The sequence below is a fragment of the Pithys albifrons genome, chromosome 11 (assembly GCF_047495875.1).
Source record: "Pithys albifrons albifrons isolate INPA30051 chromosome 11, PitAlb_v1, whole genome shotgun sequence".
Taxonomy (NCBI): domain Eukaryota; kingdom Metazoa; phylum Chordata; class Aves; order Passeriformes; family Thamnophilidae; genus Pithys; species Pithys albifrons.
The window spans coordinates 15,133,427-15,161,233 of record NC_092468.1 but is presented as its reverse complement, the minus strand read 5'-3'; the positions used below and the strand labels follow the sequence as shown (position 1 = coordinate 15,161,233).

The 27,807-nt window shown below is 41.5% G+C and overlaps 2 protein-coding genes across 6 annotated transcripts; one reads left to right on the top strand and one right to left on the bottom strand.

Annotated features, from left to right (window-relative positions):
- Positions 1-457: 457 nt before the first annotated feature.
- Positions 458-16,296, top strand: OSTN (osteocrin). Of its 3 annotated transcripts, none has more exons than XM_071566343.1 (5): positions 458-542; positions 7,167-7,265; positions 9,985-10,199; positions 13,177-13,256; positions 13,545-16,296. In XM_071566343.1, exons 2-5 carry the CDS (start codon positions 7,167-7,169, stop codon positions 13,565-13,567), a joined length of 417 nt encoding a protein of 138 aa, XP_071422444.1. In that variant the 5' UTR covers positions 458-542; the 3' UTR covers positions 13,568-16,296. The 3 variants fall into 3 exon arrangements, with proteins under 3 accessions (XP_071422444.1, XP_071422446.1, XP_071422445.1); XM_071566345.1 differs by having other exon boundaries at positions 13,177-13,273; XM_071566344.1 differs by having other exon boundaries at positions 13,177-13,292; positions 13,545-16,295.
- A 1,659-nt stretch (positions 16,297-17,955) lies between these two features.
- On the bottom strand, positions 17,956-26,547 carry UTS2B (urotensin 2B). 3 transcript variants are annotated; one of them, XM_071566638.1, is made up of 5 exons: positions 26,394-26,547; positions 24,095-24,196; positions 21,092-21,129; positions 19,702-19,795; positions 17,956-17,981 (listed from the first exon to the last, which is right to left on the bottom strand). In XM_071566638.1, exons 1-5 carry the CDS (start codon positions 26,545-26,547, stop codon positions 17,956-17,958), a joined length of 414 nt encoding a protein of 137 aa, XP_071422739.1. The 3 variants fall into 3 exon arrangements, with proteins under 3 accessions (XP_071422739.1, XP_071422740.1, XP_071422741.1); XM_071566639.1 differs by having other exon boundaries at positions 26,424-26,547; XM_071566640.1 differs by having other exon boundaries at positions 19,705-19,795; positions 26,424-26,547.
- Positions 26,548-27,807: the final 1,260 nt, after the last annotated feature.

Here is a 27,807-nt window from a genome sequence, read left to right as displayed (position 1 = left end):
AATGCTTACCTTATAAGAGTATTGGTGTACTAAAAATACACTAATTTCTTCCTGAAGTTAATGCAGTCCTTTTGATGTCCCTAAGAAATAAAATAAAATAAAATAAAATAAAAAAAGTAATAATCAGGACATCAGGCTTCTGTGCTGCAGTGCACAAAAGTGAGAGTTTAGAGGAATGGTGATGCTGCTAGAAATCTTTCTACTCCCCTGGCTGTCTGAGTCTTGAAATAATAATGAAAAAGGAGAAAATCCACAACAAAACTCTAAACCTTTAATTATAACCTAATCATCTTGATCACAGCAACAAATATAGCAAATGCAAGGCAAGTATGTGTGTGAGAGTGCAGGACAGAGAAGGGTTTAGGGCAAGGATCAGTGGAAAATCCTTAGAAATGATGTAAGAGAAAGCAAAGGCAGGGATTGGAGTTTGTAGCCTACAGAAGACTATAAAAACTCTGAAAGAAAGCTGAACATTAGGGATAAGTTAGGGGGAAGAACATAGCAGAACCATTAAGGTTGGAATTGCTTGCATCCAATGCAAGGTAAGAGGAGTGAGGACAGAGATGGGTTTGGGATGTTTTGTGTCTTTTACTCTGTTTACAGAAGCTTTCTTCCCTTCTGTGCTTTCTTTTTTTCTTTTTTTTTTCTTTTTTTTTTTTTTTTTGGTATTAAGAGACATGCACAAAGTATAAAGATGCCCATGCCTGATGGGAAAAGCACAGCTACTTTTTCCAGTTTGGGATTAAATAATAAGGTGCTTATCACCTAGTATTTTTGGTAGTAAAACTGAACTAATAATATTCAGTGGCAACTTATCCCTTTCACTTAATCAGCCAGTATTTAAACAGAATATGTCTGTGTCAGTGCATTTTACAACAGTGACTATTTACTTTCATGCTTTTGCTGTGCTTTGCAATAAACTGCTGTCTGTGTATATTGTTATGGATTTTCCTTTTTACAAGTTATTGTCAAGTTAGCTGAAGAGCTATGACAGAAAAATTCTTTTGCATTGCTAAATATCCTATATACTTGACAAGTGTGCTGTGTGTAATATATTGTAAAACAAGAGATAAATTATTTAGGAAGACTCTTTAATTTATGAATCTGCTAAAGAGTTTTATTGTATACAGTACTAGATAAATGTTGATCCACATTCTGCTGCATTCCTGCAATAATAGAATAAGTGCAAAAACATTCCTACACTACTAGAATAATTATCATTATCCAGTGATCTGACTACTTCAGCTTTGTACCACTGTAAAGGAAGGTAGACACTGATTCTGTGATAGTCATTGTAATTTCTCCATTCCGAGATCAGAACTATTTCAGTGGGTTTTTTTTTCCTCCCACATTGAAGTTGTACAAGTAAATACATGCAAATAACGTTTGGTTTAGATGTCCAGAGGCTACAGTAAAGTTCAGAATATACTACGTTTTAAAGCACAAGCACGCAGTGCCTTTAGCTTTCCTTACTTGGTTTTTCTGTTTGAAATGATTGCCCTCTCATGGGGAGTGCAGAGCTGAAAGCTGAGTAGCTGAGAGGACATTTTGTGTCCTGACCCAGTGATTCACTCAGGAAGCCTATTACTGGATTTATCTGTCTCTGCTCACCTGTATTCAAAATGCAACTGAACCTACTTTTCTTGTAAAACACTTTGAACATCATGAGGGAAAACAGGCAAAAAAACCCAGCTCAAACTCAAGCACATCTATGGTGTAAATATTGGGAAAACAGCAAAATGTATCTGTTTGGACCGAGTGTTTATAAATACTTGCCACACTGATTTCAGCAGATAAGGCTTTGTTTTCACTCACTGAATGAATCACAAATGTGCCTCTCCTGGCTTCTTATACAGCAAATTAAAAAAACTGAACCATACAACTGTTGTAAGAGCTCTTTTGATGTACCCTGGTAAAGTTTGCAAGTGATTGCAGCTTTTATTTTTGTCATTGCAGAGAAACATGTTACTTTCTAATTTCCATTTGCAATGCATCTTCCATGAGACTCTTTTACTTCAAGTAATACCCTTGATCAGAATTTGTTTGTCTAGTAAATCAGCATCAGTATTTGAATCTCATTAAGAATTCCAATGCCATTCTTTTCTCTTAAGAGCCTATCTTGAAGGATATTTTTTCCAGACATGAAATTGTCTGTGTTATTATAGCAATAACGTAGTTTACTGATATACTCTTTATACCAGGTGTGAAGAACTTATCATTCCAATGCTGCTACGAAAGAATATAATTTTTCAAATATAGAAAAAAAATAGTCAATTTCTTCATTGTTATTGATAGAAAGGTTTCTTATTTTTGCTTTAAATGCTGAAGATGGCACTCTAACAATGAATAGTTTTTGGTTCTCGTGCTAAAGACGAAGTAAGAAAGCTGAAAGTCAAACTGTTAGAGATGTTAATAAAAGCTGGCATGTTCAGTCAGTACATGTATAAATAATGTAGGGTTGGAAGTTTGTTGGCAATGAAGAATAGTCTAATAATGTTTTGTTTTCCATTGTAAATACTAGGAATACTGCAGCTTACTCAATTATCTTACTGAAGAAAGGCACAAGTTAAGTATTTCCTACTAAGAGGACACTTCATAGCATCCTTATTTAACAGTCCCTCAGCTTCTACATGGACTTTATCACTTCTGTTTGTCTCTTGCTTCATGGTCTCCTACTTTCATGGTGTCTATGTGAGTTTGGGGTTTTTAATTTCTAAAACCAGTTGCTAAAATGGATTTATTGCACAGTGTAGTCAGCTTTGAAAGATGTCTAACTTGTGTTCATCCTGCCCATTCTAAACAAAACTGTGGCCATTTAGTTTCATGCCCTTTATACACAGAAGAGATGAGCACCATGACTGGTCTTCCACAAGTGTTTGCCCACCTTTGTAAGTTAATTTTTTCCTGAGCCATGCTCGTGTCTGTTAAGCAAAAGTACCCTGGCATGGCTGTGTTCATTTATCACTGCTTGAACTCCACATGGGAACTAGAGGGCCACCTTTCCATCCTTTCTCCACATCAGCTGGGCTACATGTCTGCTGGTCCAACAAACATTGCATCTTGTGTGGGCAGGGTCAGTGCAGAGTCCAGTCAAACCTTGAAGGGACTAAACCATGGCTGAATCTGTTTTACCTCAGTACAAATGGTAGGAGCAGTTGCGTGCTTGATCATCACATGAGCAAAAGCACAATTATCAAACAGGCAAAGGTGGCTATCCAGGAAACACATTATTAATAACATAAAAGACCTGACAGCTTACATTTCATTTTGCAATAAAAGTCCCATGCTTCAATGTCTTGTTTCAGTATCTTAGAAAGTGGTATGTGAGAAGTGCTCCATATCTGATCTGTGGGATGACAACAAAAACGCCACCTCTAACCTATTTTTGGACTCTGATTTTTTTTTTCGAATGTGGGATTTGTTTTGATTTTTCTCCCTTTTCCATGGTATTTATATGACTATGAAATTACACTTGAAATACACAGGGGCCCTCAATAGTTTCTGAAATCACTAGGACTGCTAGTATGGGCATATTTTTGGCTTTGTGGTAATATATATGGTCGGAGGATCCACCCTACAACTTTTAAAAATAATGCAAATTTGTTCCAGCACTAGCAGACTTATTCTTAGAGCTTTACACAAACAATTTTCAAGTTGTTCTTTTGGTAAGACTATCATCCATCTTAATTTTTTTGGAGAAGATATATTCCCATCAGTGTGCAATCTGAGGCTAGTGAGGCCAGTGTTAGTACATTTGATTAAGATAGGTAGCAGCAGTTAATATTCTATCTTGTGGCACTAGAGCAGCAACAAAATACCTCAGTTAACTGCCTTGTTGACACAGCTGTGATTCCCCCAGCTGTTTGGAAACTTCATGGTATAAGAGACCGTCATGGCTAACAGGTGATGGGGGCTTATCTGTACTACCCCAGTGCTCACATAAGAGAAGGACTGGAGGCCTAATAGGCACTGCCATGAGCTTTCCAGAGCCTGTGGGGCAGTTGTGCCTTGGCTCTTCATCAAGCCAGTTTGGGAGCATCCAGGACCAAAGCTCAGGGGCTTCTGTGCTCAGCCACAAGGTGCTCGTTGCGAAAAAAGGTCCTTGTTTGTGGGTGAGCTTGGGCACATCCTGTGCTGGTGCTGCAGCCACAAGCAGAGCGTAGTCATCAATATAGTGGCAGCTGAAGTGAAAGATTACAGTGCAAGGCATGATAGCTTGCCTCAGTTCTCTTGCTAACAGGCCAGTAAGAAAAATAAGGCCCTTGTAATTTATGCTTGCAGAGTAATCTCCACAGTAATGTGAAATATGATAGTTCAAATGGGTAAGAACAATGATAACTGTTACCATTTTTGACAGGCAATGAGTTTGGAGCTTGGTGATGAATTACATTCTGTCTGCAGTTTGTTCAGCCCACTTATCTTCAGGATGTCATTTTGGTTTTTGTTTTTTTCTTTAAAAGAAAAACATCTTTAAAGTCCTTTGGTTTGATGTTGGAGAGTTAACAGTTTCTGTTTGGTAAAGTGTTATGCTTTCTTATGATCTTTTCTTGGAAAATGGCTCTCTGTAGATTCCTAAGTGAAAGTTTTGTATGTTTATTCTGCTTTGATAAGGTAGAATAATGTTTTCTCTTTTATCTTTAATTTTATTTTAATTGGACCTGCAACAAAGATACCTAATTACTGAGGAATTTTGCTTTGACACATTTCAAGCTAAAGTATCACTAAGGCACACAAATATATCTGAATTTCAGAGTCGAAGTTACATTTAGAGAAGGGTAAACTGTGCTTTAGGGCAGATAACACTAGATCCTGAGATACTAAAGACATGAAATTACACTTCAGTCCCCTGATTTAGCTCTGTAAAATGGTGGTGAAGAATTTTCTGGAAGGATGGAAATTCAATACATATAGTAAAGGCGTGTCTTGCAAAAGCTTGTCAGAACTTTGCTTATTCTCATTCAGTAAGAATTACTGTCAATCCTCAAAGTCTATCTTGGAATGTGTCAATGTAAAATACGGAGAGGGTGAAGCAAGAGCCAGTGCAAAGCTGGGAAAGCCCCTTTTTGGCAGGAGAGCTCTGCTTACCCAATTACAACAGATGAGCTCAAGGAGAAAAACCAACTTCTTTTAACAAGGAGGATGTTATGACATGGCTGAAGGTGGAAAGCTAAGTTCCAGGCTAGCACAAGAAAAGTGTGATTTTATTTATATTTACGTACTTGCATCATTAATACATTGCATCACTAGTTTTGCAATTGCTTTTCTAAAGCTAAATTGCTCCACTACAACAACTCTGCTTCTCTCTACTGCCTTGGTCCCATCACTGTATGAAAATGAGTAAAACAGGATCTTACTGGACTGAAGTTTTGCTCCCTTTTCCATCAGTGACACTGCCTCTTAGGTGCTCATTTCCATGGGAACTAGAGCCAAGCTTTGACCTTACAATTTCCTCTGCTTCTAATTTCACTGGTGTCAAGTTCTGACCAGTTAATCAAATGTATTTTGTGTTGCAGGTGCTTAGTGTTTATTTTGATTAGTGTACCAGTTGCTATTTTTAGCTCTTTGGTCTTTGGGTTGAATGAATACCAGCACAGATCTTAAACCATAATAAACATGTGTTTTTAACCTTGCCATTTATTTTTACATCTCTGTATCCAAATAATCAGGATGTGGTTACCTGTGAAGGTAGTAGACTGCTACTTCAAATTTCAATGCACACCCACATACAAAAATATACATTTGTAGAGGGTTACAGCTTTAAAAACACCCAGTTAGCCCCTTGTGTTTATGTCAAGTGAAGTCTATTGCTATCAGACTGAGAACCAGTGGTACTCCCTGATTTACTGCTTCGAGTTTGTCTTTGACTCTAGGGAACTAAGTCTGCCTCACCACTACAGAGTAATCATCAGCTTCCTCCCTAACTGCTGATCCCTCATGGACAATATATATATATATATATATATATATAAAGGAAATAATTAAAAAATGGTAACCAAATAACATAAGCATGTTTAAAACGTATTCAAGAAGCCAAGCATGAAAGGGTTTTGAGAAACAACACTGCAAATGTTACTTTTTAAAACTGGACTTCAAAAGACTGAGGTTTTACTCTTTTGTAGAGTGGGAAGAAAGTAAAAAAACCCCAGTTTTCTACCATGTGTTTGCTGCCTGATCTATTGAGAAATTTTCTACACAAAGGGTAAAACAACCATCATGCATCATATAAATGTTTTTATACACCCTTTCCATTTCGTTTTTGCCAAGTGGAGAGTCAGCAAAGAATGACAGAATCAGACTTGAATTATACTCTGGGGCAGAACCTGGAGACAGAGAAATCAGGAAATTAACAGATGCCTTTGGCACTTGGAGGCTCCAGCCTTGTTCTTGTTAACATCAACTAAAATATTCCCACCTGAGTGAGTTGGAGGCACATCATGTTTTAAGACTTAGATCTAAATAAGGGCTTAAATAATGTGGGCTAAACCCATGGCCAAAGATAATCCCTGGAGCAAGCAGCTTCCCAAAACTTGTCCCTCTCTGCATTATTTAAAGGCTTGATAGGCATCTGCAGTTCTGTAGCTGTGGCACATGCTCAGACCACCACCAGTATGAGCAACAAATTTGCATACAAGCTGTTCCAAGGTGTGTGAACTGCACAAGTTTATCCCAGGATTACCCTGGAAGTTGTGCCTACCCCTAGGTCATGTTGAGGACTAGTGTAATGCAGCCTTTCTGTGCTGGAGAGGTATGTGATTTTTGTCACAGCTTTAAGCACCTCTCCAGCATGTGGTGAGGTCAGGGTCAACCTGGGTGGCTAAAAGCCAAAGTCTTCCTGCTTACAAGTGAGCAACTAATTTATCTGGCTCTAACACAAGCTTGCATTCATCACAGCTGCTGCTGGAAGGACTGCACCACTGTGCAGGAAGGAATCAAAAGATTTGCAAGGCTGTAAAGGAGCAGTGGAGGGAGCTGATTCTGCATGAAAGGTGAAAAGCATTCAGCTGACGTTATCAGGTTGCCTGGTTTTATGTAGTGACTATCAGATAAAATGTATGACAGCCACGGGAAGAGAACTTCCCTTTATTTTTACTTTTTTAAGACCTTTGGAGCATGATTCCTTGGGGAATATAGCTGGGGAGTCACTAACAGACTGTTCTCCTTTGCAGATGCTGCAGTTACAGCTTGTGGTGGTGCATTTGGCCCTTGTGATTGCCCTGCTGTGGTGGCACTCTACCTCAGTGCTCCTTGCAGAGGCAGCTCCGGAGGTACGTGAATGTTTCTGGTGGTTGTTACATAACAGCTCTTCCTTAGGAGGTTTTGGCCGCATAGTGTGGAAGACACCAGGGTAACCAAACAGTGCTGGAGGATATTGGCTCTGCAAGGGCAGAGGAAGAGCCTAGTGAAGAGATATGCTAGTTGCATACCTCTGAGAGGATAGAGAGAATGAAGTCTCACTCAAATTCTCACAACTTCTCCTGAAACACCATGGGATTTCCTGTGTGTTAAAACACTGTTTGATGAATAGAGAACTTCTGAAGAGGGGAAGGAGGTGATGGCAGGTGGAAAAGTAAACTCCTCCAACATGGAGGGAAAGTTTAATTCTTCTCTGTGAAGACAAATAATAGCATGAAAAAGCTGCAGCTTTCAGAAGCCATAAGGAGATCCCAGAGAGGAGATCACCTGTGCAAAAGTTACAAATTAAGGGAAACAGAATAGACCAGGAGAGGGAAGGGTCCAAGTCACTTGGCTAAGATTGTAAAGGAAAGCAACAGATGAAATGGGAGAGTTGTCTAATGTTTCATCCACAATAATATGCAGGAGTTGCAACTGAAAATACTTTTACCGCATTTTCCGTTTTTAATCAACTTGACATACACCAGATTTGGCAGAAAAGGTATTTATGTAATGCCATAAAAAAGAAAAAAAATCAAGTATCTGAGTTTAAAGGCGCAAGTAGCACTGTTTGGCTGTAGGGTCTTTATACAGGTTTAAAAGTTAGGTACATAGTGAGGAATACTGATGGATCCTTCTATCTTGCTCGCTGTCTTCACATAAGCATGTTCTGATTATGCAAAAGTGCTTCAACAGTTGCTGTTCTGGTACCAAGGAGACCTGGTATCCTGCCTCTATTGGTGGCAGATTTTTGTGAAAAGAATGTAAGAACAGAACATCGTTGGAGGCTTCTTGATCTAGAGACTTGCACTGAACCAGGGCATGTTTCAGCTGCTGATGTGCCAGAATTTGTCTTTGAAAGAGTTTAAAATTTCAGTATCTATGATGTCCTTTGGCAATGCATTCCCCTTCATCTATGTGCTGTGTTTAAAAAGTAACTCCTTTTATTTATTTTAAATCCACCATCTGGTGGACTTCACTGGATGGACTGAGGATCTCTTTTTCTTGAGGTAAAAATTACCAAATTTTCTTCACCTCATTGCAGTTCACAACTTTATAAATCCTCCACTATTTCTCTGCATCCCACTCTCATCTCTGCTTATCTGTGAAATTGTATTGTGTTCAGTGGTTCATCACAGGAAAACTGTTTTCCACTTCTGATTACTGTTTTAGTTGTCTTGTTAGTTCTTACAATTCTATTGTATCTTTTTAAGACAGAGTAAGAGGGACTGCAAAGTACTCAGGAGCAGAGGCTATTTTTGACCTTCTTGTTTCAAGTGTTATTGTAGATATTTATCCCCACTAACCAGAAGGGAGACTTCAGGCTTTTTAAAGATGTAGTTTTGTTGTAAAGCTATATAAAAGTTTTATAACTCTGAAAGAGAACAGAAAGGATTGCTCTGTGTACTTGAGGCTCATAAAAAGTAGAGTCAGAGGAAAGTGCAAGTTCCTTTACAAAAGTATAAACAGTGCTACATCATTTGTGTAGTCACTGTGGTTGTGGGCTCCTTCTCATATAAAGGTCACAGTTTTACACACTCCATCACTGCTTATGCCACCCATCAGTAGTGGAAAACATCCCCACCACAACTATGATGTGGGCCATAGTAGACAGGCACATTGCATCATCCATGTGATGCCTTCCTTGACATTTGTACTAAACCTGCTGTGTATCAATAAGAAAGATAGTGGTGTGCTTCTGAAGATATAATAAAACCTGTTTCAAGGCATAAATTATATTTTTTTATCTTATTCTGTGAATATCAAGTGGAGCAAGAAGGCAAACATTTCATTTAAAGAGAGAATGATTAGAGCTTGCTTTTGTAGACTAGCTGCTGCACTATATTGTTCTGTTATATGCAAAGCAAATATTTAACTTCAATTTGCTTCATTTCTCTGTTCATAGACTCCAATATTCACAGCTACTCTGATAGCAAAGTGGAGTTTGGTTTTGAAATGTTAAGCCTAATGTCATAACTAAGATTCAAACTGTTGTGTCCATTCAACATACTGTTTTTTCCTCTCCTCCTCCCCATGTAGTGTTACTGCATAAATTCTTAAAATGTCAGTGCTGAGCAAGTTTATTTTGGGCTATATTTTGCATAACTATTAATTAATTTGTCAGATTTGGATGGAAAATTCTGTAAAAGTTTTCATTACTACTTATTAGCATTAATTTAAAAAAACAAAAATCAGTTTCCTGAAAACTATCAGGATGGGTATTGGAGTTGGGTGATGGTGATTGCATTTTTTATAACGGTTAAATTACTGAGCTCATGCTATAATGGATACTAATCACAGTGTTGAGATAGGGATAGTGGGATGGCCTGCAAAAATAGGCTTTGTGAAGTAATAAATTTTGATATTGTAATAATTATGAAAGCAAGTTCAATTCTATTAAAAAAATCCCAGACTTTGATGGTAAAATCCTGGAAAATGGCCATATTTCACAGAAGGAGTGCTGTTTTAAAATATTGTCCCAATTTCAGTGTCATAGTGATTATGTATTACAGGACTGTGGCTGTGACACTGGTTGAAATGTTTTTTTCTGGAACTTGGGCAGCCAGCAAACTTTACTTCTTTCTTTTACAGCCTTTGGAGCCTTCTGGTGCTCTGGGCATGGGAGTACATCCCATTGCCAGCGAAGAGAAGTCACCCACCAACCTGGCAGACAAATTGTTCCTTCTTGAGTTGGTGTCTCTGGAGAATGAGGTGACTGAGACCAAGAGGAAAAGAAGCTTCCCAGGATTTGGCTCTCCAATTGACAGAATTTCTACAACCTCTGTGGATGCTAAAAGCAAACAGAGGTAAATTCTTAGATGCTCCTACCAGTGATAAAGTTGGTAGAAGGCTGTTGGTAGATATTCTGGTACCAACAGGTTAGCTTTAGCCACCAACAGGTTTGTTGTGAGGTGCCTCTGACTAGGAGTCATTGTGGCTACATGGTTCATAATCCTTCAGCTGTGCTGTATAATACATGAACTAGTTCATTTATCCCTACAGTATCAGAGAACGTTCAGGAATATGTGATTTTTCAGTATGCTTCTTTCCACTGATATGAACTACGCTTCAGTTTAAAACTACATTTTTAATTATGAACATATTTAAAGCAAAAATATGCATAAGGTTTAAAAGCAAAGGGGGCAGGGATAGGTGTTCCTGAGGCTGGAGTGAAAAGAAAGTGTGGTGTACATGTTTTGAATAGCAACTTGAAGAACGTATCATGAAAATGGGCACAGACAGCAGAATGAGCTTCAAGACCTTGATCAGCTTTGGATAAGTCAGGTTTAATCAATACAGCAATACGTTCACAGTATGGGTTTGAAGATAAGCATGTTTATAACATGGCTAAGCAATGATGCTTGATATGGCTGGGGAGAGACCGTGAGTTTGGAACAAAGCTCAAGTGGCTCTTTGCTGTATCTGAAAGAGCTTAGCTGTCTTATTCTGTTCTTCTGGTAACTGTCTTCTTTTGGATGAAATCCCTAATACCACAAAGTATTTAATAATGTGCTTAAAGCTCAAGCTGGAAATGGTAAGTATTTATGAGAGCCAGTCAATATTACAAGTACTTTTTTCAAGCAAAGTTTTGCAATATTTTCTTGTTGTTTTTCCATTTATCCTCCCAGTCTGCCACTATGACTGTGACTGCAGCCAAAAGGGACAAAGTATGAAATTCTTAAAACCTTTAGTAGAACTATTCTGTTCCATATGTCTTTTCAAGAGATCAAAATCAGCTCACTCTTTGTTTGCTTTTTAGCGTGTTTTCCTTTTCCAGTGTAAGAAATAGAAGGTCATTTTTGAAACTGATGTACTTTTTTGCAAAGGTACATGGTATTCCCAATCTGTCTCATGCTTTTTGGATGGAAATCTTCCTTCATTCTACGTGCAATACGAGGGGAAAAATCCAAACCAAACACACAAAAAAGGGAAATTGTGATGAAAATTATCCAAGTTTTCTAACAGCTTGTCTCTGAATAATGAGCTCATCCCAATGAATATCACGTTGCACGAAAATTTCACCTTTTCCAGCATCATCAGCACAGTTTGCAGTTTTGTGTTGGGATTATCACTTTATGGGAGCTGATTGGCTTTTAAGTTTGGGATTGAGTTATTTATTAGAACCATCTGAGCTGCCTTGATCACTGTATTGGTGGTCTGGTACTGCTATCAGCATGGACTGCAGATCAGATGGGTGCTGTGAAACAGTGGTAAGGCTCTACCTTTTGATGGAAACAGGCAGAGGCTGCTGCACTTAAATGAGTAAAACAGAGGACTGAGCACCCCATCACTGGTGTTCACCCAGCAGATAACAGCTCATTCCTGTATGAGCTGAGACACGTACTTTTGGAGACCAGGAAATTACTTTGTGAACACTGATAAATAGATTGAGCCCCCTGAATCAATACAGTGTGAGTAGTGCCTGGCACAAACGAGAAACTTTTGGAAAAGAGCAGATCAAATGCAAGCTCACTTAACAGATTGTTCTGGCACCCACTGGTTCCATGAGAGCCCAGATGCTGGTCTTGCACATTAGCATTGATTTAACACTTTTAAAGCACTGGAAAAGCATGCAGAAAAGGTGAAAATCTTCGGGAAAGGTAAAAAGATCCACAGACAGAGGGAGAGAAAGAGACTCTGGGAATCCTAGACAAGGCTGTTTTAAGGAGAAAACGTCACTTTGTCCCTAGTAAGTGAAGAAAGAGGGATAGTGTGGTTTGGAGAGCGGCGAGGTGCCTGCGCTGCTCTGACGCGGGGTGACCACAAGAGGGGCCTCTCCGCTGCACTGCCTTTTTCGTGTGCTCCGCTTTAGTCTTTCCTTCTCAGTTTAACTACAGAGCACTCTGCCTAATCCCCGCAATCCAATTCCAGTGTGGGGAGTTAATTCCCCTTTTATCCGGGCAGGCTCAGAATGGCTCTGCCAGCCCAAGACTCCCGCCTGCCCCTCATAAGTTTGTGCCCACACTTGGAGAGGAAACGGTGCTGCTCTTGTGGCAACGGGCTGAGGATCAGCCCCTTGGCTGTCCTTCCCTTTGCTTTCCCTATGGCTTAGTGCAGCAATGGTGAATATGTTGGTGTCTGAGGAAGGGATAGGGAGAGCCATACAAATTAAGATTGGGAAACTCACTATTTTATATGAAAAGAACTGTGAAATATATTTCTGCATAGAAATTCTTTCACACTTTCTCCATGCCCTCATTCATTGAATTGGCAGGAAATTTACCACAGGGAGGGAAGAAAACCCTACAAAATCTCATTTTCAGTCTCATAGAAGGATTGCTACTATACAACTTTTATGAACAGAGCATTGCCAGGGGCCCCATAAGAAAATCCTGCTAGGACTTTTTGACTTGTCCCTCTATTACTTTGCAATACTTTCTACCTCTCTGCTTATCTGAGTCCCAGCTGGTCCTGGAGACTTTAAATGGGTCCAATGGGTCATGTGCAGTATATGATACTGCTCATGAAACAATTCCCCCATATAAAAGCAGTGCATTGCCCTTCATTTATGAATAGCAGTTAACCTGTGAAGTTATTTGTTTGCTGCCAAATAAAAACAGGGATAGTGGATCAAGCTCAGCCAGTCTGTAGAACAGCTGCAACTTCTGCCTATTGTTTTGTAAGACAATAGTGGCATTTTATTTTAAACACATCTTTAGCTGCCTTGCACTAATGTTCTGTCTGAACAATAAGGTGTTAGCGGGATGAACGGAGGAATGAAATAGGCAGTAACATGGTTTTCCAATTCTTTCCCCTCTTTCTTTGCTCTTTTCCCCCATGCAGGAAAGTTCTTGAGCTGCCCAAGAGACGGTTTGGAGTTCCTCTTGACCGGATTGGAGTGAGCCGCCTCAGCAACACCAAGGGTTAGCAGTTCCTGCAAGTAAGCCAAAGTATTCCAGGTGTGTGCAGGCTCAGAGAACCCACCTGTTCTCAGTTACATGGAGATACTCAAGTCATGCCAGCAGGCTCAGAAAGAGTGGTTTAGGGGATGATGTCTTCTTATAGCATAGAATGCCACTGAGTGCCTCTTTACAAGAAAACAAGTATTTGCAGTATTTTCATCTCCTCCAGAACACTTTACAGTGTGTTTGTCAAAGCCTTTCGTTTCTGACATTGGAAAATGTAATGTTTGCTGCTTTCTTTGCTTACAGGTACTTCTATTCTTAATGACTGATGCTGTATTGGAAACATTACAGAGATACAGAGGATGCATCACAGCATGTCTTGTCATTGACTAATGATACAACACTCAAGGAATTGACCTCCTGCAAAATCTGTTTCACATTGCATTTTACAAATGTTCCATTTACAAAAATAACAAATTCAGTTCATTAGGTGAAAATGCTCTCACAGCTGTGCACAATGTCACTGATAGGAGGAAATGGAGAATATGTGTATATTATTATTGCATGACATTTATCTGTTAAACTTGCAGACGTTTATTATCCTTGCCAGGACTGATTTATTTTTTTGATTGAAACTAAAATTTCCAGAGATGCCAACAGCAGTCCCTGAAAAGCAGACAGTTTGCTTTGCACATTTCTTTCAAGAGGGGAGTTGTTTGGTAGATGAAGGGAAGATTTAACAGTTATGGAATAAAGCTAGAATTTATTTGAACTGCTGTTTGAGAGAGTTGATGTCTTCTGCCATCACTGGAAGTTAGTTTGTATAAGAACTATGACAATGCCTTAGTATTTGTCCTGATGTTTTAAGTTGTCTTTTTCATATCTCTGCACCATATTTAGACATGTTTTCATTGTATAGCAAATCCTGTAATGTGGTGAGACTTTGTTTCCTTCTTTAAGCTGATGAATACATTTCACTCCTCCCTATGCATAACATAGGATGGCATCCAAATATGGAGTCATCTGCTTCCTAGACCATCTGCATCATATGCCTTATTTTAGCCTTTTGATGCGTGCACAGGGCATAATCAGACATCCAACTCTAAAAGTTCAAGTATTTTTCACTCTGGTAAAATGTAAACATGTGCTCTCCGCTTCATTTCAGAGTAATACAGGTTATCTTAAATCCTGTTTCATGCTTTTCACTTCTTTCCAGATTATAAAACGTAACTGAGAAGAGCTGTTTGCTGATATCTCAACGCTTAGATTCCTAGCTGATATTTTCTAAACATCATATTCTCCTTGGATGTTGTTCCATGTCAGCTGAATTCCTCAGATTGCTATTCTTGGGTATAAATCATCCTTATCATTGCAAAAGAAGTTCCATTGAGAAAGGGATTGTGCAGGATTAAGAAAAAGTCATTCTTGTCAAACACCCTGTGTTAGGCAAGGAATTAGGAGTTAATTTCCTAAATCTTATATGAGGCACAAAGCCACTCGCCATCAGTCTGGTGCCTGGCCAATGAATCAACCCAGCTATTCAGTCCATGCTGGAAGCAGGTCCGCAAACATAGTCCCAGGTAAGCACAGAGCCTGTCCTCTGCAGTGCACTGCCACCACCCATCCTGAGCCTGCCCTGAGGTTTGGGAAGATTCATCTTCTTGCACTGAGCTCATCCAGACAGTTTGCAGATAATCTGCTTGCAGGGCAGCCATAGGTATGGGGCATGGGCAGATTATGGAAGTGATGACCTGACCACCCAAATAGCTGTCAGTCAAAACCAGCATGGACAGAGTTATTGCATGATGTATTTTGAGAGACTGAGAGCAGAGAAATATAGTGCTAACACAGCAGCTTTGCAAAGACATGGGCAAATGAAAGTATTTACCAATTGTCACGTATTAGCCTGGGCTTCCAAACAAGGTGGGGTTTAAGCCCTGAAAGTTCTGTGTGGAAATGCTCTTCATCTGAAGTATGATGTGAAAGCAAAGCAGGACAGAGGTGTTTATGGTGGTGTTGGTGGAATTAGCAGCTGGAATCTTAAGTGCTGCTCCCACCTCACTGTGTGGATTACTTGGGAGAAAGCAATAGTCTTTCTGTTCCTCTGCCCCATCCACCACAGAGCATACTGAAACCTCTTGTGGCCCAAAAAGCACTCTTTAAAATCCACAAATTGACAAGTGGTCTTTGAAATATGATGATGCCTGAAAGACTGAGCATCACAATTTTTTTTCATAGACAATATTGGAAGGCTTCAGCCACTGCTCATAGCATGGAGATCAACAAATGTGAAATGAGGATATACTGCAGCATCTGTTGCATGCTAGATTTTCCCTGTGCTGCCTGGATTTGCAAATCCATTCAGATGCCTGTGAAGATTTTCTTGTAATAAATCAAAATTATCTACCAGAATATCCCAGGGAAATCCCTTTAATTATTGCCTTTGAGACATTAACTTTAGCAAGAGTGATTGCCCAAGCATGAGTAAGGTGTGAGCAGACACTATGTGGAGGTGACACCTGAGGAAGAGAAGGGTTTTTTTTAATGTGTGTTTAGGAGAAAGGACATGACCCCCACAGTGACATGCAGAGGGCAAGACTAGAGGGAACATCACCACCTCTGCTTCTAATTAGCTAAGGAATTGCATTCAACACATACTTATCACTGCAGCAGAAGCAGCTAATACAGCAGCATAGAGTGCCTGGGAGAAAATAGGGGGGTAGTTGGGGTACCACAGCACGTAAGTAACTTCATTGATAGGATGTAGAATAAAATCACTGCTGAGCAGCAGGATGCATTCCACTCCAGGGAATTCCTGTGTCTAAGATCAGAGCAAGTTGTTAAATATCCAGACACTGTATCCTTTTCCTGGCCTGCTGATGAGTTGTCACACTGGGTCAGGAAGGCATGGCTACAGCAAGCAGGTGACAGATGGGGCCTGCTGCTCTGGCCTTTTGTTGCACTGGGATTTCCTGCAAGCTGAAATCATATAAGCTCAACACCACCTATGGGCACTCAGTGAAGCTCTTGGAACACACTTCTCTTCAGCTGAAGCACCAAACTCTTAAAGAAGGAGAAACCCTTCTCTTGTTCATAGGGTATAATCTTTTCCTGGATTTGGTGCTGCTGCAAGGATTTGTGAAAGTGTGCTCCCACATACCTTTTTACTCGCACAAAAGAAACAGAAAATGGTAAATGTGTTCTGAATCACTACCAAGGAAACAACAAATAATTAGTGGTAACAGAGAAGTGTATTTTGCATGTCATTGGACTTCACTGATACAATCAAGCTGGTTTTATTCTCTAAATGTTTGCTTTGGCCTGTAATAGGATAAATAGATCTCCTATTAATTACGTACATGCAAGGTACTGCTATGGTAAGTGTGTACTTCTTGCCAAAGCCCAAGCCAATGAGTGTAGGATGGTAACTGGAGCTTTGGGAGAGGTAACCTTTTGAAGACTATGTAGTTTGCAAGCTAGAGTTAAATTACGTGGCTCAACAGAACTGGAGAGAAAGTTCAATGCTAGTCAAAATAATTCCCCACATTCACAGTGACTATCAGATCCTACTCTCATTTACATAGTTGGAAATTTCAAAGTTAACATCAAGATTTATTCTGAATTTACACCTTCAGGTACAAGGTCCTTTGTTTATGCAAATAAACATGGAAAACATGACTGAAGATGTATATATATGTAGGAATCATTGATGGGTTAACTCTTCCTTTTGGATAGGATCAGATACAATTGTGCAGTAGAAAAAAACTGTTAGTCCCTCCATTGGCCAGGCAGATGAGCCAAAAATCTCTGCTCAAAACATCTCTTGGGGTGAGTAGGTAGAAACCAGTAGGTCTGGTCCAGTCCTATGAGGACAGCATCCCAAACACATCTATGAGAAAGATTCAACTCTCATGCCTGATCCTGATCAAAAGGAAGGCTCTGTCACTCAGGTACATTAAAAACCCAGGTATTTAATGGGAGCCTTTTTTCCATTGTAAACTTCACAAGAACTATTAAGGTAACAAGAGCCCACATCAAGGGAAATGTGCTGCCCCTTGGGACTTTGCAGGGGCTGAGAAAGCAAACACCACATGCTTCTGTGCAACAAAAAGTCTTTATTAGAATGATATCCAAAGGGTCCAGATTTCTGCGCCTGCCCTCCCCAGTGCACACTGACAGGCCATAGCGAGGAGCACCTCTGGCTCAGCAAGCAAAGGCAGGCAGCCCTGAGCCCTTCACATCACACCCATTCTGCCTTCCTGTCCCACCAGCAGCCATTAGGTCATCACAGACCTGTTCATAGGAGGCAACAGGAAACCCAGAAACCACTGTGAGCAACATCTGCTGGTCTGGGAAGAGGCCCAAGCCCAGGGAAGCTGAGTTAGTGTTTGGTGCCTCAGAGGACCTGGTGAGAAGGGGGAGAGTGTACAGTGGCAGCAGTCTGAATGGCACACACAGGACAGCATAGAAAGGTGGAAAGCATCTTCCAAGTAGATGATCATGGTAGGTTAAACCTGAAAGGAAGGAACAGTAAAGAGTGGCAGTGGGCTACCAGCTCCTGGCACAGTCCTTGTTAGACTTGGCTGTGGTGTGGTCATGGAGGATGGCATCCAAATTAGCAGCATGATGAGAGAACAGAACAAACTCTTAAAACATTAATACTCAGCAAGGCAGTTTGGGGAAGGGCTCATCTTCATTCTCCAGTCCTGGTGTGCCTTCAGATGCAGTATTTCCAAAAGCAAGCTGGAAAAAGATACAAGAGAAGGATGTTAGCATCGAAAGGACTATTTCCACTTTACCACTCTGGAAGAAGGTTTCAAAAGACCCATGTCTTCAGAGAGCTGAGGTGTGAAGCTAACACTGTGGTTTCTGGGCACATCTCAATTATCAGCTTTGACTTCATATAATAGTTTTAGAAGGTGCTTCTTTTAGCTGCTGATAGTGTAAACAAAGGATCTAAAAGTTGTCTCAATGTTGCTTGATTTAAAAGGGTTTCTTTTGCTCTACTTCAGTAATGTCAGGACCCAGCTTTTTATTTCCTGTCTACTGGCCAGCAGTTTTATTGTCTCAGAAGACTGTGCAGAGTTTTTCACCTATGACTGACTGGAGGAGCAGGATACTGATTGGAAGAGACTGCATCCAGTCCTATTTTTTTTAAACCCAGTCACTATTACCCTGCTACTAACCACCCTCCAAACAGCACTGATCTCTGTGGGATCTTCTAAGACTAGATTAGGGAAGGATGCACATTTTGGTGTTGAAAAAAAATAGCTGTATCACCAGAATGAATCCATGAATCTCATGTGGGTCTCCTATTACCAAGTATGAGAAGAGATTTCTACCTGGTTTTTGAAAGCAGGATCTTCCAAGGAAGCTTATACTAAATCAGCAGTGCTCATGCTGAAACACGAGCTCCTCCTAGACTGTAAGGACCTTAGATTAAGACAAAAATTCTCTGTTTTAATTTCTGTCAGAATCTGATTTCAACCTGGCAAAGGGAACTAGTTTTATGTACATTTAAAACTTCCAGGACTGGTGAGGGCATGAATTACATTAGCCAAATTAATGACAGCCTCCAGGATTGCTTATAAATTGCATATTGCCTAATAATAACCTAAGCACTTAAGCAAGCCTTGCACAAATGAATTTTCTCTTGGCTGTCTGGCAGGTTGTCAGCTTCCACATGCAAAAGCCATGTGGGATAAGGGCAGAACTAGCTCTTCTGTTCTTTAGGCCAGACTGTCATTAGTGACTTCTGGTTCACAGCTGCTACTGTTTTGTGCAGGAATCCACAGAAATCCAATGTGAGCAGCGTTGTCCACGTACTTGTCAGGGGCAACCTCGCAGGAGCACTGGTGCAATAAGCTCCTAAGCCGCTGGTTACAGACTAGACAGAGCTTGAAGACCAACTGGGAGACGTACCAGATCTTAGTTCCCTGCATTCTTGGTTGATTTCCATGCCGTTTTTAGCTGCTTTTCAGCAGCACAAACAAGTGCTCCTTTTTTCTCTGTAGGGAGGCATTGACCTTGACAGAGGGGAATGCATGCAGTCCACATGTCTCATTATGCCTTCAGCACTAGCTTTGTGCCCAGAGCAAAGCGACACTGTGGGGATGTGTTCATATAAAACTCACCCCCTCCAGGGCAGGCACTCATTGCTCATATAACTGCATGTTCCTCTGTGAAAAGTGGGATGTGACACTGACTGCCTCCATGAGATCCTGGTGTGCAGGCCCAGTTGTATCTGCCTCGACAGCAGACAGAGCTGGGTACACAGTCCTTTTCACCAGCTGCTAAACCAGCCCGCCACTAACAAGAAGCACCAGGACTGCTGGAGAAGCTGCCAAACAGCTGTTTTTCAGCATATTTGGGGCATGCTTGCTGTCACTGTCTTTGTTGCCAAAAGGAAGCCCTGGAGATCAGAGGGGACAGGATGGCTGCAAGGCTCTGAAGTGAAACCTACCACGTTTTTTGGGCTGGGATGCTGAGAGACTTTCCAAGGCATAGGCCACTTCTGACCCATCCTCAGTTGAGAGCTGATCCTTCAACTTCTCCAGCTGTTTAAATAGAAACACAGCAGTAAACAAAGGCTCCATTATGAGGAGCTCCACAGAGTGTTGGCAAGTGCAGGGCAAAGGGGATACAAGTAGACTGGCTGACAGCATCACTGGGAAGGACAGGGCCTGCCCTGGACCAGGACTCTTCCAGAAGGATCTGCCTTTGAAGCACCCATACCACCTTATGTTCTTCTTCATTAAGCTGTTTGGTGGCAGCAGTGTAGGCACTCCCTGCTCTGTCCCTCCAGCCCAGGGTGTAAGCCCCTATGGAGAGGAGGCTGTGTAGAAGGATATTGCACTGCTAAGAGCCAAGACAGTGCTGAGGCAGGAGAACTCCAGGCATCCAGCCACTACAGCAGAGAGCATCGCTTCTCCATTGCTCTGGGTTGTCCCTTCCCTTTCTCGCTCACAGTTCTTGCTAACTTTCCTTGGTTATAATGTGAACAGCCCATCATATTTCTTCTTCATCTGTAACTACTCCTTTCTAGTAGACTGGGAATATCTAGAGCCATCCTCCTGACTTCTGCTCTGGCAGAGTTACCCCCAGAAAGTCAGAGTTTAATGTCCCTCAGCACTGGAGTGAGAGGCTAGCACAGAAGCTGGCAGCCTCCTGTCTGGCATAATGCACTGTGATTTTTCAGTCTGTAGTGAAAACTGTCATGTGGAACACAGCGTGATGTCCAGGATCCATGCAAACAGCTGACGTGAAAAGGGGCAAAAAAACCCTTCCACTGCTCATGGGGTATGGGGAGTGGGAGGCATGTCAGGGTTGCTTCAGACCTTTCCCTATTCCTGGGCACTAGTGTAGGATGGGGATGCTCTCTGTGTGTGCACCTTGGTCAGCCCAGAAAGGACTAGCAAAAAGTCACGAAAACAGATTCTGGTTTAGGTGGGCAACTTCAAGATGTTACCTAATGCAGCCAGCTGACAAAATGCTTAGTAAGGAAGCATGACCTACTCTTCCCCCTAGCTTTTCTTCCATGGAGATTTCCTTTGGTGCTTAACTTTTTCCTGGCTTGGCCTTCACTGGACTTTCACTGGTGACAGAGGCAGGAGCTGCCTCAACTCTTACTGCACTCATCTATAACCTGTTGTCTTTTTACCTTTTCCAGCTTGTGCAGGTGTTCAGACCAGGTTCCGCTTTTCTCTTAGAGCAATATATGCTCACAGTATATCAGCAGGATGAAGGGTAGCAGGATGCAAAGATGAAAGAATAGGGCATAAAGACAGCTTAAACAATCGTTTAGCTACCCATACATGAGTGCATCTGTGTGTCTGTGCATTTCCTTCTCTCACCTGTTCAAGCTCTTCAAATTTCTTTGCCAACTCCCAGTCTGCAAGAGAGGAGAAGGTAGCATCAGTATCTGCATTGCTTCCTGAAGCTCAAATTAAAACCCATTTCCTCATTCGTCCTCTCCAGGGGTTGACAAAAAAAAAGACCTAGTTATCATTTAATTGCTGTTAGTGATCTCCATATAAATGACAGCAGAAACTGACAGAAAAGTAGGTTTTCACTGCTGAATCCTATTAGACTGTATCCTAATTCTCCCTTATGAGGGAGGTTTCTTTACTATTCACCAGGCCGTGGGGAAATTGGCCCAATGAGTTCACTTACTGTGTGATACCAACTCGGGTGAACCTCCCTGCTGCTTTATAATTTTTATCCTACTAACAGCAAATTTCTAATGCCGGCTTTTCTGTCACTGGTTATTATATGAAATCCTGTTGCTTCCTTTAGGACTTGTTTATGCTTACATCACCCATGCAGAGAGGTCAGAAGATACAAAGTTAGCCTAACAGAACTTACTGCTTTGTAAGTCAGCCAAGATACAGGCTGACAGAGTGGGGGGACAGAAAAAGCCACACACAGCAGTGACTGCATGGATTCTACACTTCTAAACACTGGGGGAGTACAAGGACCTGGGGGGCAGCTTCACCGATCTGACTAAGAGATCTCAAGGCTAATCACTGCTTTACTACTGTCAAAAAGCTATGCAGATGGATGAATGAACTGCCCTGGGATGTCCTGTTCAGAAAGAGGGGAGAGTTAGGTGCTTAGGAACAGGATCTGAAAGTTTCAGCTGAATTGGGAAGGGCCTGGACTAACAATAGGAAAGGGGTGATTGCAAGGGTGGGTGATTGCAGTCTCACTACTCTTGAGGACTGAGGTACCTTATTCCAGACTCAAACTGATATCAAAACCAGTTAATTTTTTAATAAGATAGATGAAGTCAGTCAAAGCTGAATGACTGGCTACACTAGTTCTCCTGGCAGGGGAATGTAAAGTGATCAGATGATTTTAAGTGCTAGTTTGGGAAAAAAATGCACTAAAATAAGCAGAAGAGCCAGGAAAGAGTGAAAGAATGTCCCGACTGAGCCCCACAAGCAGGCCAAAAAACAGGCTTGGAGCTGCCTCTTTTATCTGCTCCTAACATGTCACCAGACATTGGTCTGGATCGTCAAGGGGATTGAGGACATAATTCCCCTTGATTTCAGATAAGACTTCAGCTCGCAGACACATCGCTAGACTTGGTTTTTTCTTTTAAACTTTTGAATCTGAGCAGGAGGGTGCCAAGAAAGAGCTGACTGCCTTATTAGTTTCTCCTTCCAAAAGGAAACAATTCCATTGAAAAATCCTGAATATTTTCTGACAGATACCTAACTGTCAGTAAAAGCAGCAGTTCCTAAGCAAATCCAGTACATCAGGACTCAGTTTGAGAGATGGGATGAGGATGGGGATGGGAGTCAGGAGGTGTGGGCTCTGTTCCTGGCATGATCATCAGTGACCTCGGGTAAATTTGCCCAAAGTATGTCTTTACCCATCCATAAGGTAGACAGACAGATGTTGGCATATCTATAAGCCAAAATTGCCACTTAAAGAGATATTATTGTTGTTGTTGTTATTATTATCATCATCATCATCATTATTATTATTATAAACATCTTTACCTCTTTTGGAGTTTCAAGTGCCTGTTTTGGCTCAACTTTCTGCAAAGTATTAAGTTTGGTCAATGACTGCTGTGAATAGAAAATGAACAGCGGTCGAAATTTGGAACAGATTACCTCAGGCAGGAAGAAAAAAGTTAATTTATGGATGAAGCCTTGAGAAACTGCCTGCTGTAAATCCTCTGTCTGTGCTCTGCTCAGAGATTCATTATATTCAATTGTCTGGCATAAAATGCAGCCTTTCCTCCAGGAGCAATAAGTGCAATAATCCATAAACCTATCATAAAAATGCTATTTCTTGAATGCATCCCCTTTGCAAGAAGATGCCTTTGTTAGTATAAGGACTTGATTTATTTGTGTTTATTTATTTGTCCCAGGCTTGTTTAACCACTGCCTTGCTGCAGTAACAAGGGTCTGGGGAAGAGCACTGAGTGAATTTGATGAATGGATAATTTTTGCTGGGCCCCACTCTCAGCTGTTTTCACATGGAAGGGCAGATTCCTGCTTTGAAACCAACACATACAGACCCAAACCTCCTCTGGCTGCAGTGGTCATGGGAATAGCTGACCCCTGTAATTCATTTGAAGTTTGTGATGGGTGTGTCTCGAGTCAGGGACAGCCCAAGTTTCTCTTTAGCATGTTTGAGGTTAGCCACGTGTGTGGCTTTAAACTTGGTATCTGTTCACAGAGCACAAAAAGGAAAAGCTTCCCCATGGTCCATCTTTGGTGTCCCTGTTGTGTGGGAAAAGCCTGTTGTCTCCACCTCTTGCAGCAGTAGCAGAGGCTTAGGTCCAGGCAGGAGCTCCCACTGCCCTTGTCCCAGCCTACACCTGACCCCAAGAGATCACATCCATATGATCTCTGCAAAATCTTCGTGCCATCCACTGCCCCTCATGCTCACAAGGTGCTGCTGGTTCCAGCATGTCCACAAGATATTGAGCTGTCTCTCAAAAGTACATGGGGCTGTATTGGCTGTGGGTGGAGAGGTGACTCCAAAAGCTGGCCCATGGCCTGGGCACTGTACACAATGTCTCAGGGATACCAGGGACACAAAGATTCAGCAGAATCCCTTCTTGTTATTACTTATGTACAAACACATGCTGCCTTGCCAGCAAAATGTTGAGTGCCTCAGGATCTAGGGTACATGTTTTATGGCAGTTTTACATTGCACTGCAAAAGCAGGTCCAGGAGCCTCAGGATGGAGAACATCTGACATTAATCACTTATAGGCACCATACCAGGTGCTTCCACTTTCTGAGCAGCTGGTATTTCTGAGGAACCTGAGAAGCAGGTTCCTTGCATTTATTGAAACACAGGTTCGAGAAGCAGAAATCTCCCATCCCCTTTGCTCACCAATATTTTCTGGCCTCCGCCATGTGAATTTCTTATTGAGAAGCAGATTCAGTAGTGTGTCCTCGTGATTTGTGTCTTCTCTCTCTGGAAGCACTCGGTTCTCTGCAGCACATAAAACACATCTTTCTCAATCTCATAAATTAAGACTCAATTAATCAATTGACTCAATTAATCTCTTAATCAAATTAAGAAGGCTAAGAAGTGGGAGGAAAATGTCTCCTGTCAGCAGTCACCAGGGTAGAAGGAGCTTGAGGGAAAAGGAAGGTGTGTAAGCACAGAATAAAATGTCCAGGCAGTGATGGCTGTGCAGTGAAAGGGTGTGATGGGGAAGCCGTCCCTGCCAGCACCGGGCTGCTGGCCAGTTTCTCTGCAGCCTCATCAGTGTGGCTGGCTGCAGGGAGCTGGAGATATCACCTTGTTTTAGACAGTCCCAACCCCTTCTGCAAGGCAAGTGTAGTGGATGCCTCTGCAAAGCCAGACAGCAACCCACAAGATCCTCTTCTCTCAAAACTGCAGGTGTTCATGCCACTTACACCGTGCAACTTCCCAGGGCTGATAGAGATGGGAACTCACTCCTCGTAAGGGCTGAAGTGTGGGTGCCACAGCTGAAAAGCTCTGCAGGCCCACAGCTCATTCCATCACTTGCTCAGCCTTGGGGCTACGTTATCTGATCACCAGCAGTACTGAAGGATTCTTCCTGAACAAAGTGTGGAGGAGTTTAAAGCAAGACCATGCAGATTTTCTCTGTTTCTAGGAAAAGTCTCCACAACCTGCTGTTCTAAACCAATTTGGACTTCTCTAGGAGGCCCCTTTAGGGAGCTTTCCCAGGGGTTTTACTTTAGTGGTTGTGGCTATGCCCTCAAATGAATGGTTGTGAAGGTCAAGGGTTTGGCAGAAACCAATGCACACAGGGATGGGACTAATCAGTGCCCTGAAGGCTCTGAGACTCTCCCAGCTCTGCTCAACAGATTCACAGAGTCATCCGAGACTAGAATGTTGCTCCCTTTTTGAGGATGACTGAATAGGAACCAGGCTTTACAGGGAGAGTGGCCATTCCACAAAATCTGTGGTCTGAACACCCCTGTCCCTCACCCAGACCCTACAAAGCCCTAGATGGTTCCTAGATGCCTACAGAATCCATGAAAAATACTAAGAAATTATACAGAAAGGCTTGTTTTCTCTTCTTCCAGGATCTTTAGGACTTATGCTCAATGCCTTCAAGGAGGTAAGAAAGGAGAAAACTGTCTCGTATAGCCATCAGCCCCACAGAGCTCTGAGGGGAAGAATGCAATTATTTTTGATACACGAGACAAAACATTATACCAGATGAGTCTAAAGGATGCTCAAGAGTGTGTGGGAATCAGCTCCATTAGCTAAAGTCATATAAATCTGCAGAAGCAGAGGGATGCTGGCCAAAGGGATGCTCCAAGTCTTTGGTCAGCCTCAACCCTGCCTCACACTGCGGCTGAAGCCTCTGATCCTGGCTGTGATCTCTAGAAATGCACCCAGGGGAGTGAGCAGAGCTACATGCTGTGTAAAACTTGCAGTTAGCACTGAGTGCTAACCTCGTTCCTACGTCTGAAACACAGTTATAATTTTAAAATAGCTACTTTTACTTGTTTGGGAGATTTGCTACGGAAAAAACCAAACCCCTATAAACACTCCAGTAAAAGCTTAACACAAGCAGTATTTAGATAGCTTGGCCTTGGGAATATTTTGGTTGTCATTACAAAAATAAATAGGTGATATAGGATGAAAAAACATTTGAAAAGCAATGTTATTTTCAATGCTATATTTAGCTACTCTTTCTTTCTTCCACTGCCAAGTCTCTTTAAGAAAGAACATTAATGATTGACGTTTCCCTGCAGTATAAGTTCAAACTAAGATTAATTTAAATTATGGGAGACAAACATATAAAAAGAAGTTCTGTGAAGAAAAAAAGTTCAGCAGCACCCTACTACTGACATTTATGAGCTGTCAAATCTCATATGGTACATACTGGAATTACTACTCTGATATTGTAATGTTTTTCTTTGGAAATTTTCTTATGAGAGAGAAAGAGCTACGCTTAGCAGATTTCACTAGATATGATATTTTCACTGATTAGCAGAACGTGTCACACAACCAGCTGTAGATCAGAAGGACAGCTTTAGCTTATGCTGATGTGAACAAGTCTCTCGGTAGCATCCATGTTAATTGATTGTTTAGTACAGCCTAAGGTTCATTTTGTTTTCTTTCCCAGATAAGCAAGCATTGCATTGGTCATGGCAAGCAGCAAAGCAAAAAGATAACCACCTACCTGTGTCATGTAGTCTGTATTCCAGCTTACCTTGTAGTAAAAAAGGTTCTCCATGTGTAGAGGGGACACACACAGTCATGGTCAGGATGGTTAGCACAAGAAGACACAGCTGGACAGACCACATCTTCTCCATGTTCCCAGCGCCCAAAAGCATTCTTTCTTCAGGCACAGTGGAGGACTTCAATGCAACCCAGTGCCAGATGAGCTCACTTTTAAGAGGCAGTGGATGTGCCGTGATTGCAAATGGCCTTTGGAGGAGGGGAGAAAAATATCTCTTGAGATATAATTCAACCTGTCAATATGATTCACTCCTTTGGGAGTGGACAGAACAACCCAGTAACATGTGTCAGATGGAACCTGTTCAGTATATCTCTTATCAGACTGATCTAATGAATTCTGATGTTCCCACAGGCATGCACTCTTCATGCACATTGATATACATTCCATACATACATATATAAAAATATTTTTTCAGGACTGCTGCTTTAATGGAGTTCAGACATGAGGACTCCCACGTTAGCAAGGAAGATTTGTCTAATGTACAAGTTGCCGTATTTTACCAGTTTGGACAGAATCAGGCTAATGGGCTTTTGTAATTTATCATCTCACTTCCTAGCTCCTATATTAATTAATGTGAGATATAATGAGTGCTGAAGTGGTGGGAAACACAGAGGTAGAGCTCTTTTCGTTTAACTGATTGGAGGATGTCAAGTGTGTCTTGCTCACTGTGACTTATGGCTTTGTCAACGGGAAAGGCATCACACCCTATTTTGGGATTATGTTGAGTGGGGGAGTGCAGATTTGGCAGTAGGTATGGAATACGTCAAGGATGGGAAAGTGTCTTCAGTTTTTTCTTGGCGAAAAAAAGAAGTGGAAGGTCAGATGCTGGTTCTGGCTACACCGCCTTATTTTATAATTTTAAAACAAAGTACAGAGGCACATTGCACACACTCCTTGTCTTCTCAGGTCATGACTACATTTTGATTTGACTTCTATTTGTTGCCTATCTATCACTATTGATCAGGCATCTGCTACTAATTTTCTGTAACGACCTTACCAAGAAAAACCTTGTAATAGTAATAGCACTAAATTTTGTTCTTCACTTCTGCTTCTCCTGCAGAACTGAATCATCTGTACTTGTTGTGGTTTAACCCCAGCCAACAACTAAGCACCACACAGCCGCCGGCTCACTCCCCCCGTGGTGGGATGGGGGAGAGGATCAGGCCAACCTCTGACTTGTACATACACTCCTAGTGACTCATTGTGTGTGCTTTTTTGACACCACGTCATGCCAGATTACCCAACATATCTTCATCTGATGGTACCTGCATTTCATCTTAGTATCACTTCCATGTTTGGGCTTTTGGCTTCTGGCCTCCATCTCTCCCTACAACTTTCTCTGTTCCTTGGATGG

What these genes read in the sequence shown, in the direction of transcription:
- OSTN (XM_071566343.1), top strand. Translation starts at nt 7,167, where the DNA reads ATGCTGCAGTTACAGCTTGTGGTGGTGCATTTGGCCCTTGTGATTGCC. An exon ending in GATGCTAAAAGCAAACAGAG is followed by an intron (nt 10,200 to 13,176) that starts GTAAATTCTTAG and finishes TCCCCCATGCAG; the next exon opens with GAAAGTTCTTGAGCTGCCCA. An exon ending in CCGCCTCAGCAACACCAAGG is followed by an intron (nt 13,257 to 13,544) that starts GTTAGCAGTTCC and finishes CTTTGCTTACAG; the next exon opens with GTACTTCTATTCTTAATGAC.
- UTS2B (XM_071566638.1), bottom strand. Translation starts at nt 26,547, where the DNA reads ATGCTTTTGGGCGCTGGGAACATGGAGAAGATGTGGTCTGTCCAGCTG. An exon ending in ATACAGACTACATGACACAG is followed by an intron (nt 24,197 to 26,393) that starts GTAGGTGGTTAT and finishes TATGTGCTGCAG; the next exon opens with AGAACCGAGTGCTTCCAGAG. An exon ending in GCGGAGGCCAGAAAATATTG is followed by an intron (nt 21,130 to 24,094) that starts GTGAGCAAAGGG and finishes CCTCTCTTGCAG; the next exon opens with ACTGGGAGTTGGCAAAGAAA.